The sequence below is a fragment of the Notamacropus eugenii genome, chromosome 5 (assembly GCF_028372415.1).
Source record: "Notamacropus eugenii isolate mMacEug1 chromosome 5, mMacEug1.pri_v2, whole genome shotgun sequence".
NCBI classification, from domain to species: domain Eukaryota; kingdom Metazoa; phylum Chordata; class Mammalia; order Diprotodontia; family Macropodidae; genus Notamacropus; species Notamacropus eugenii.
In genome coordinates this window covers 110,769,616-110,780,839 of record NC_092876.1, presented here as the reverse complement: position 1 = coordinate 110,780,839, position 11,224 = coordinate 110,769,616, and the positions used below count along the sequence as shown (strand labels likewise).

At 37.5% G+C, this 11,224-nt stretch overlaps 1 protein-coding gene across 10 annotated transcripts in view; it reads right to left on the bottom strand.

Annotated features, from left to right (window-relative positions):
- Positions 1-1,403: 1,403 nt before the first annotated feature.
- Positions 1,404-11,224, bottom strand: part of LCP1 (lymphocyte cytosolic protein 1) — a 105,542-nt gene continuing 95,721 nt past the window's right edge. For all 10 annotated transcript variants that reach the window (XM_072610585.1, XM_072610582.1, XM_072610587.1 and 7 more), the window contains 2 exons: positions 7,220-7,344; positions 1,404-3,211 (listed from right to left, as the gene is read on the bottom strand). In XM_072610585.1, the coding sequence (XP_072466686.1) occupies positions 3,079-3,211; positions 7,220-7,344 (258 nt within the window). In that variant the 3' untranslated portion in view covers positions 1,404-3,078. The remainder of the gene's footprint in view (positions 3,212-7,219; positions 7,345-11,224) is intronic.

Sequence of the window (11,224 nt, the reverse complement as noted above, 5' to 3'; positions counted from 1 at the left end):
CAAGAGCTTGGCTGATTGTCTTCAGCAAATTAGAACAAAGTTCCCTTTTGCAACATAAAAATAAAGCCTGTTAGCTAAGAAAAAACTCAAGATTGTATAGCAAAAAATCAACCAATCTAACTGTTTAGGCAACTTTGGAGGCCTAAGGCTTATAACAGCAACAATAAATAATTACCATTTATATGGCACTTCAGGGTTTCCAAATATTATAACTACCTCATTATTTTCTCTTACTCCAACCCTGAGAGGTAGGGAGGTGCTATTATCATCTCCACTTTAGAGATGAGAAAACTGAGGCTAAGTGAGATGGCAGAGTAAAGTGAGCAGAACCAATTCTTCTGACATTAATAACAACAGTGGATAGAGTGCTAGTTCTGGAGTCAGGAAGACATCTTGAGTTCAGATCTGGCCTCTGACATTTTTTAGCTGTGTGATCCTGGGCAAGTCACTTAACCCTGCTTGCCTCAGTTTTCTCATCTGTAAAATGAATTGAAGGAGAACTACTTCCAGTATCTTTGTGAAGAAAACCCCAAATGGGGTCACAGAGCCCACAACTGAAATGACTGAACAACCATAACAAAGAAAACCAGCTTTGAAATATTTAAGAATTCCAATCAAATCAATGATCAACCAAGTCTCTTGAGGACCTGGGATGGAATGTGTTGTCTGCCACCTGACAGATCATAGATTCAAACACAGTTTAGATATTTTTCACTTTTTCTTTTAAATAAATTTTATCAATTTTTTAATATAACCTAAATTTCTACCTGTGTTCCTCTACATTCCCTCTCACAGAGAGCCATCCCATCAAAAAAAAATCATATGATGCTTGTTGCCAACCCACTCCAGTGTCTTTGCCAAGAAAATCCCAAATGGAGTCACGAAGAATTGACACAAATGAAACAACTGAACAACAGTAACAACACAGGGTTGTTGTGAGGAAAAAATGAGATAATAATCATAAAGTATTTAGCATGGTACCTGGCACATAAAAAATGTTAGGTAAATGTTAGTTATTATTAGTTGTACCCTCTAGGAACAAGTGAAAAAAATTGAATACTTTTGAATTGAAATTTGAAAATTGAAAATTGAAAAATTTCCTTCTACTTCTCATCCCTAGATAATCAGAACTCCCAAAGGGGACTGTCAACTTTCATTCTGTGTTTTGGGTTTTTTGTTTTATTTTTAGCTCCCTCAATCCCATTCTACTGGTTTTACCAATTGTTTCCATCTGGCAGTTTTGAGAATCCTAATCCTTTGGCATCAACCTCCTCCCACATCTTTCATGAGGCAGATTGGGGTCAGGAATGTTTTTGAGAACTTAAGTTTCAACCTTAATCCTTTTACACTTATCACAAACACATTATTACTGCTAAAATTTCAAAAGAAAACATCAGAAGACAGGCATTTTAGAGAATACTTTATTTGAAGAGATTTCTAGCATTTTCTTTATTTTTCATTAAGGCAATTATATTCCTCCTTGATGGAAGGAAGTTAGCAAGAGAAAGTTATCTAAGGCTGCAGAATAAGTAGAGATTAGACTAAGGCAAAATTCAAATCTGTGTATACAGATGCAATAGAAACATTTATTGGTGAATCAACATTAAGAGGAATCTCTTAGGGAACCAATAGAGGATGAGTACTTTTACTGCTTTAAACAATGGCTAAGGTCCATTAAGTGATATCTCTTTCAGTAGATCTTTTTCAAAGCAATTAGGAGGTGGCCCTGGTGTTAGTGAGTACTGCTATACTGCTTTTAAGCCTTTAAGTTTGTTTTTTGAGATTTTCTTAAGTGTAGCTGTTCAAATCCACAGGGCTTTTGCTTATAATTATGCAAATGACTATTAAACTCATTGTCTAATATGGATAGGATGGATAATTCATTGGCACATACCCTCATGGAGTACATAAGGACTCTATTTCATGAAAATAAACTGTTAATGACATGGCCTACATAACAATGAAATATTAGAATTCCGAGAGCAAACCACACTAACGTATGGCTGCCCCAAATATTGCTCAAAGCAGAGGCATTTCTCAACCATACAACTCTATCTGAATGTTAATGAACATGGCTATAATTATGGAGAGTCAAACAACTTCAGCGAACACCTCCATGCTACTGCCTGAGGTTCCCTACTCCATTTCAACTTCTCAATGTTCAAATTTTGGTCAAAGGAAAGAACTGAACCCTAGATTTTGTGTCTAGGTTTCTAAGTCCAGTCTCATTTTGAACCTCAACACCATGAGGATAAAAAGAGATAGCTGTTTATTTGCTGAAAAACCATAAGCTTGGGCCTCTGGATCCCTAAGTGGCTAGGGAATGGGGTAAAGCTGGGTCGTGGGGGTGGTAGACCAGTGACAAATAATTTAGGCTCAACTCTGGTAGGCAGGAGAGTACCCTTTACTAAAGGATGACTGCAATTAATGTGAAGGATGCCTAGCAGCAGCAAGGTATAGGAAGGGTGTGGCTGGGGGAGGGGAAAAGTCACCGGCTGATGTTGCTGAAAGAAGAGATTGCAAGTTAGGAACAGGGAATGGAAATTAATGGGATGTCAGACAAAGGAGGCATGAAACCAAGAGAACCTCGCAGAGACCAAAGGTTTTGCATAGACCTCTACTAACAGTCTTAAACATCACTGATTTCTCTTCTTCCTCCATCACTTTGTTGTCTTAAAAAACATCTGTGTAATTGAACTAGAAAGACTATGCTAGGAATAACAATACTGTAGTCTTTATGTTGGCCTAATGATTAAAGGGGAGGTTTTGGGGGAGGGCTACTAGGAAAGAAAATTTCTGAATTTTCAATGGAAGCAAATATATTCAAAGGTATAAATTATTTGCATGAGGTTTCAGGTTTTCTTTTGCAAAGATATGAAGCATATTTCTGTGAAACACAGGATGGGTTATTTGGCTGAACAACTAAATGGTGCTTAGAACCTTGTTTTAATGTTACATCTCTTAAAACTCTGGAATGGCTTAGCCAGTCCACATGCTTCTTGGATCTTGGAAAGGGCATCCAGTGTTGAGGCAGTCAAAATTGTGTGATTTAGCCTCCAAGTCCAACCTTACTTGGCCTTATACCTTCTTCATCCCCTTTCCCATGAGACATGCAAAAACTGTCATGACCATTTTGGGTTTCACCTCAACCAGGTCTTCTGGAAGAGCATATACTCTTGCACCAATTTTTCGGGCCATTGAAATGGCATACCTAAAAGTAAAATGAGAGATGGATTAAAAATCTAGGAAGCAAAGTAGGGAGGGGTCACATTATTACAATTTTGTCCATTTTGTACCCATCTAGCTGCTGACTGATGGACTCTGGAATGGAACTTCACATCTAGGTACACCTGGGCCAATGGCCAGCTGCCTTCTGATACTCAGTCTAGAACAGGAGGAAGGCTTCAGATTCTGCCTCCATTTCAATCTTTCTATGTAGCTTTAAGCAAGCTATAAAATTTCCTACTATTTCACACAAAGGACTCTTGTAGTCCATGAGTATTACTGAAGAAAGTCATAGACTTGCATCTTACTGAAAAGATGGAGGAATCAATCATCTTTCCCAATCTTTACCTCTAGATGTCTCTACAACTATTCTTTCTTTTTTCCCTTCCTATACCATCTTCTATCAAAGGAAACACTTCTGTTTCCTTGATCATAGTCCTTTTCTGAACCTCTGAGATCATATCCCATCAAATTTTCCTTCTCTTAAACATCTTCAATTTCTCTCTTTCCACTGGCCCATTATCCTTACATTTTAAATACTTTTTGTTCCCTTAGCTTTAAAAAAACAAAACCAGACCTGTTACTTTCCCTCAACTGTCTTCTATCTACCTCAAATTTCTCTCCATTATACTGTCAGTCTACACTTCCTGCCTCTATTTCCTCATCACTTTCTTTCTCCTTGCCTGAAATTGCACTTTCAAAGTTCCATCACCTCATAATTGCCAAATCCAGTGACTTCATACTAATCCTTATTTTACGTGACCTTTCTGTAGCATATGATGTTATTAAGGTTCTTGAGTTTTGAAAAAAACTTTCCTTTGGCTTCCATAATGCTATACTTTTATTGTTTTCCTCCTAATCCTATGGTTGCACTTCTTTGTCTCCTTCGCTCTCCTTTGCTCTTTGTCTCCTCATTCCTCCCATTGAGAAAATATAGTCATTCCTCAAAGTTCAATCCTGGTTGCTTGTTCTGTTCTGGCTCCAACAATTATTAATCTGGGTGACCACGGGCAAGTCAATCATCCTTTTATAGCCTCAATTTTTCTTATTTTCAAAATGGAGATAAAAATTCTACCTGATTAAGTTGCTATAATGAAGACATTAGGTCAACCCTTAAATGCTACGTAGAATGTGAATTGTTCTTACCACAATTCTGTTCTTTGGAAAGCCCATCCATTTTCTTGCCTTCAATTATGACTCTTGGTTGATTCCCAAATCTACATCCCTAGTCCTGAGCTCCTCCTAACTTCTATTCCCAAATTTCTAACTATCTGCTGGACATTTTCAAATGGCTATGTTGCCAAAATCTTAAACAACACAACAAAAACTTAATTCATTTCCCATGCTTCATTCGGACTTTCTTATTTTTATTAACAGTACTATTATTCTTTTAGCTACTCAGGTCCCAAACTTGAAGTCACCTTTGACTTTTCCATCTCCTTTACCTCCCCACCATGGTATCTAAAAAGTCTCAACACCTTGTTCATTTTTTCTTCCAGTCATTGACCTCTGCTTCCACCCACCCTGGTTCAAGCTTTAACCTGAGATTACTGTAGTAATAGATTCTTAACCAACCATGTTGTCTCTTCCTTCAACTCATTTTACACAAGACTGTCAGATTATTTTTAAAATTAATATTTAGTAGGTTTTCTGGAGTTTTTAGAGCTGAAAGGAACTTTCTAGATTTAGTACAGATCTTTCATTTGACAGCTGAAGAAATTTCTGTCCTCATGTAATACCTATACTAAAAAAAAACCCTCCAGTATTTTCAAATTTTCTAAAAAATCAAATCTCAGATTCCTTTGTTTGATTTTTCTTTTTGAGGAGGGAAGGCAAGGCAATTGGGGTTAGGTGACTTGCCCAAGGTCACACAGCTAGTAAGTGTGTGAGGTGGGAATTGAACTTGAGTCCTCCTGACTCCAGGACTCTACTCACTGTGCTACCTAGCTGCCCCTCTTTGTCTGATATTTAAAGCCTCTCTAGTTTGGCACAAGAGGTCAAACGATGAGCAGCAATGGGTCAGGCAGCAATGGGCCGGATGCAGGATTTAAATACAGGTCTTCCCAAGTTGTACCTGCAGTAGTAGAGAAAGTCCTTCACTTGGAAGTCCTTAGATGAATGAAACCAAGGGTCTGATAAAAACCAGTATTTTTCAGCCTAACTTTCCTTCTTGGTCTCTCCCTAGTCCCCTAAATGCACAAAGTGCTATGACCAGATTAGTTTACTCATTGTCCTCTCAACAGATCTTGTGCTTACCAAAGTCTCACTTTGTTCCTCATCTATAAAATATTTGTTTAATCATCTCAAAGGATTCTTGTAAGGAGAATACTTTATAAAATTTTAATAATAATTGATTTAATTGACTTTATGTTATGTCTTGCCTATTTGATGTACCTGAAATGTGTTTTTCTACAAATTCATTCTACAAACATTTATTGTGTGACTACTATGGGCAGAACAAGATTCTAGGTACTAAAGAAGGTACAAAGTTTAAGTAAGATATGGTTCCTGTTCTCATGGAGCTTACCATTTAGTAGAGGGAAATCTAGTAGAGGAAATTTAGTAGAGTGTCACCTAAGTCCCAAATCAAAGTTTTATGTGGGGTTCAAGGTGGAAGGCTATTACCAACCAGAGAATATTTTGTGGGTGATTTGATTTACACAATAGAAGAGAGATAGGAGTTTGATAGGTGAAAAGGAGCAGGGAAGAGATTCCAGGCATAGGAATCAGTCTCAGCAAAGTCATGAGAGCTGGTAGCGTATGAGGCATGTTCCACAGATTTGGAGATGGAAGCTTTGGTTACAGAAGAGATTTCACTAACGGAAACAAAAAGAAAAGGATGGAGTCAGTGGAGGTGTCTGGTTGTGGAATGGAATTCCAGGCAAAGTTGTTTGAACTTTATTCAAGAAGGAATATTCAATGGGAATCCCTAAAGATTTGTGCACAGAAGTGCTAAGATCAGGCCTATACCTAAGTATTAAAAATTGTGCTCTCAGTGGCATGAAGAATGGAAGAGTGGTAGCATAAAGATAGGATTTGGGCATGAGAAGAGGCCTTAGAGGTCATCTACTCTCATCCTTTTATTTGACAAATAAGAAAACTGAGGCTCAGAGAATTTCACAACTAAGGAAACTGAGGCTCTGAGAGGAGAAGTAGCAGAGACAAGACAAACTTAAACCCAAGGTGTCTGGCTTCAAATTCAATATCAATGCTCCTACATCCTGCTGGATCCCTCTGCTAGGAGGCCTATTTCTGTAGTGGAAGTAGATAGTAACCCTAAGCCTAACCCTAAATGCGCTCTTATGCTGATGTTGAATATTAACAGGTGTTGAATGTCAATTAACAATGCTAGAAATAATACTTAAAACAATGTCAACAGCAACAACGATGCTATCGTGACTACGCAAAGAAAGTGGCAACAGACTCTTTAACGCTCCTCTTGTTCCCTATAGAAATCTGGGTTCTCTACCTTTGAGAAAAATTACAAGATCATGTCACATTTGATGGGCAACATGGCATAATGAGCAGAAAGCTGGTCCTGGAATGGGGAAGACCCAGGACCAAGTCCCATCTCTGACAACCGATGGCTCTGTGATACGGAATAGTCCCTTAACTCTCACAGCCCAAGATTCACTTTCGAAGGTTCTAGCTATAAAAGCAGAGCCAATCTACATTGGCCAAGTGAATTTCCTATACCAGTGGAATCCCTGAGGCAGCTAGGTAGTCCCTGTACCTGGAGTCAGGATACATGTCAGTTCAAATCCAGTCTTAGACGAGCTGTGTGATCCTCAGCAAGTCTGCCTCATTTTCCTCAAATGTAAAATGGGAATAATAACAGCACTTACCTCATGGGTTTGTTGTGAGGACCAAATGAGATAATATTTGTAAAGCATTCAGAATAATGCCTGACATGTAGTAGGTGCTACATAAATGTTCATTCTCTTTCCTTCTTCTCCCCACCCCACCAAAAGAAAAAAAAGCTTTGTTTACATACTTGGCATTATTGAGTTTTTCTTCATCATCTAGGTTCTCTGTTTTCAAGAGATCATACTTGATGGATCCTGGCTGAATGGCATCAATGAGATCCAGAACAGGCATACTAGTGCTGATCTTAGGATCCTACAGAGAGAGAGAGAGAGAGAGAGAGAGAGAGAGAGAGAGAGAGAGAGAGAGAAACATTATATACATAGATAAGTGTGTGTAGACACACATCTAACTATCTATAGTCAACTCAACTATATTTTCATGGAATTTCCACTGATCACAGGAAAAGTGATCCATTTTACCAGTTATAGCTTTGTGATCTATATACAGCTTAGTTTGAGGTCTCAGCAGAATTTTATTCCCTCTTAAAATGGGCCACTTCCAAATAACTATGATCTCAAGAATGAGGGGAAGAGGACTCAGAAAGTTCAAATGTATATAATAATTATTATTATTATAATAGGTCAAACTAATAATTATTTAAAATTAATACTTACTGATAACAATAAGAACTCACATTTTAAAAGTGCTTTAATTTTTATAAAGCTTTTTTTTTCTCCAAACAACACTACCAGATATGAAGACAATTGTTGCCATGTTACAGAGAAGGAAATTGATGCTCTGAGAGACCAAGTAATTTGTTCATAGTGACATGGCTAGAGAGTATCTGAGCTGAGACTCAAACTTAGGTCTGTAGATTCCAAATTTGGTGCTCCTTCTACTCTAACTCTCATAAGAAGTCTATAGTTTGTAAACACATGGCAAGATGTCTTTCATTCCTTTTAATGATAAAATGCAGCTGGCATCAGATAAAAGAAATAGATCACACCACACTAAACCTTTAAGAAAAACACCTGTGATTTTATGAAATCTATGTGAATAATGAATAAATTTAACAATCACTAAGGTTTTACTGAGCACTGTTTTGGGAAAGGAAAAGTAAGATAGTTCTTGCTTTCAATCTATTTAAAGAGAAATATCTAAGACAATGCAATAATTTAAAAAAGCAATAAGAACTAAACTATGGTACAGACTGAAAGTGATTTGGATTTCAGAAAAGAGCTATTTCAGAAGAACTGGAAGAGACAGAGAAGAATCTTCATGGAAGAGTTTGGTCTTGAGTTGGTGTTTGAAGGAGGGCTAGAATCTGCATTGCTGGAGGCAGGCTAGGCATGAGAGAAAAGTAAGACCAAAGGCCTGGAAACCTTTGAGAATGAACGTGGCTTGTTGACAGGACCATGATCTTTGAAAGGTGGATGTGCAAGAAAACACTATGTGCAGGAGAATAAGGCTAGGGAATAAGGAGAGAGTCAGATTATTGAGGACTTTGAAAGTTAGGCAGGAGCAGCCATTATACGTTCTTACAAAGGTAAAAACTATAACACAATTTGAGTTTTAATAATATCAATATGGTGGCACTCTGTAAGTGCTTATAGATAGATAGATAGATAGATAGATAGATAGATAGATAGATAGATAGATAGATATAGCTATATAAATTACAATTTTCTTTCCTTCCCTCCTTAAAGTCACAGGTCATCCAGTAATCTCTGGGAAAGAGAAAACTCTAAAGTTAAAATCAAGTCAATCCTCTTTCACTTTAACCATTAACTTTAGCCTTCTGTCCCAGTAAACATTTAATGTATTGGAGTTTCAAAGGGAGAGGAAGAATGGGGCAAATTATTACACGTAAAAGAAATAAGAAAAAGCTTTCACAGTGGAGGGGAAGAGGGGAGAGAGGAGAGGGGTGAATGAACCTCACTCTCACCAGAACTGGCTCAGAGGGAAGAGCGCACGCATTCAGTTGGGTATAGAAAACTATCCTGCCCTACAGGGAAGCAGGAGGGGAGGGGGATAAGGAAAGGGCGGTAGTGACAGAAGGGAGGGAAGATTGGAGGAGGGGGTAGTCAGAAGCAAAACACTTTTGAGAAGGAACAGGGGGAAAGGAGAGAGAGCATAAACAAGGAGGGGCGTTAGGATGGAGGGAAATACAGGCAGCAGTAACTGTGAAAAAAATTTTAAGGCAAGTTTCTCTGATTAAGGCGTCATTTCTCAAACTGAGAACTGAGTCAAATTTACAAAAATAAGAGCCATTCCTCAAGTGATAAATGATCAAAAGATAAGATCAGTTTTCAGATGAAGTAATCAAAAGCTATCTATAGCCATATGAAAAAATACTCTATTAATTGGAGAAGTGCAAATTAAAACAATTATGAGGTACTATCTAATATCTATTGGATTGACTAATAGAAAAGAAAAGGAAAATAACAACTATTGAAGGGGATGTCAGAAAAATGGGACATTAATGTATTGTTGGTGGAGTTATGAACTGATTCAACTATTCTGTAGAGCAATTTGGACTTACACCAAAGGCCAATAAAGTCATGCATATCCTTTGGACCTAGCAATACCACCACTAGGTCTGTATCCCAAAAGGAAAAGTACCTATATGTACAAAAATGTTTATAGCAGCTCTTTTTTGGAGATAAATAATTAGAAATTGAGGGGATGCCCATCAATTGAGAAATGGTTGAACAAGTTGTGGTATGGTGATTATGACAGAATATTATTGTACTATAAGAAATGATGAGCAGGATGCTCTCAGAAAAACCTAGAAAGATTTGTATTAGCTGATGCAAAGTAAAAAATGTACTGTGTACAAAGTAACAGCAATATTGTGAGATGATCAGCTGTGAATGATTTAGCTATTTTCAGCAATATAACAAGGTAAGACAGCTCTAAAGGATTTATGATGGAAAATGCTATCCCATCCCCAGGGAAAGGAATGACAGTGTCTGAATACAGATTGAAGCTTACTTTTTAAAAATTTCTCTATTTTTCTTGATTTTTTTTGTCTATGTTTTCTTTCACTATTATGGAAATGTTTTTTACATGGCTACACATGCATATCAAATTAACTGCTTGCCTTCTCAATGGGGAAGGGGGAGGGAAGGGGAGAATTTGGAACTCAAAGTTTTAAAAATGAATGTTGAAAATTGTTTTTCCATGTAACTGGGGGAAAATTAAAAAATAAAATAGTAAAAAAAAAAATTATTGGAGTTCCTAAGAAGAAGCTAAATGGCCAGATTTGAATTTTACCCTAATTCCTAGGTTTGATAGATTAGAGGAGATGCTAGCAAGCAGTCTAAAGACAGCCACAGGAGGGAGCAAGAGCCTGGCTAATTATACCAGGCTCAGTGGAGCAGTGACAGTGGGGAAACTACTAGAGTTTTAATCACAAGCCCCAGATTTGAGACTTGACTCAACCATACACTAGTTACGTAATCTTAGGAAAATTATTTAATTTTTCTGAGCTTCAACTCCTTTAAGTGAAAAACGGGCTTATATAACAATACTTGCATTCCTTTCAAAAGTCATAAAATGATCTTAATCCACCTGCAGTAGTATTTTACATTAGTCTGGATATTTGTATTATTTACATAAATTGCCTCATTTGAGCTGTAGAAGAGTCCTAAGAGTTAGGTACTGTTGTAATTATATTCATTTTTGTTGATGAGGACATTGGGGCTAATGTGACTAGTCTAAGGTTACACTTAGCAAGGAGCGCAGCCAGAATTGGAACTCCAGGCTTTTGACCTGACATTCAGGTGGCTCTTCACATCATATCACACACCCTCCCCAAACTGTATGATAGAAACGGATTGGGAGTACACAGTAAATAGAATTAACTCATTTTGTAAGGAAATTTGAGACCAAAATGATATCTTACTTTTGTACAGAATGTTCAGTCTTGTAATTGTGCTTTCATTTTTACAGAAGATTTGGGGGTAAGGAGGAAAAAAAATAACTCGAATCTTACTCCTGCTACTATTACCCCATTAGTAAACACTGAGGATTGTGCTCTACACAGTGAATGCCCAATGTATCTAGAGCAACTTAAGTTAGCCAAAGCAGGAGCCCTTGGTCCTCTCCTGGGAAGCAATGACATTTTGGTAAGTAAAGACTTCCTTGAAGTCTTATGATGCCTGATAGGTCCAGAAGACTTGGGATACTG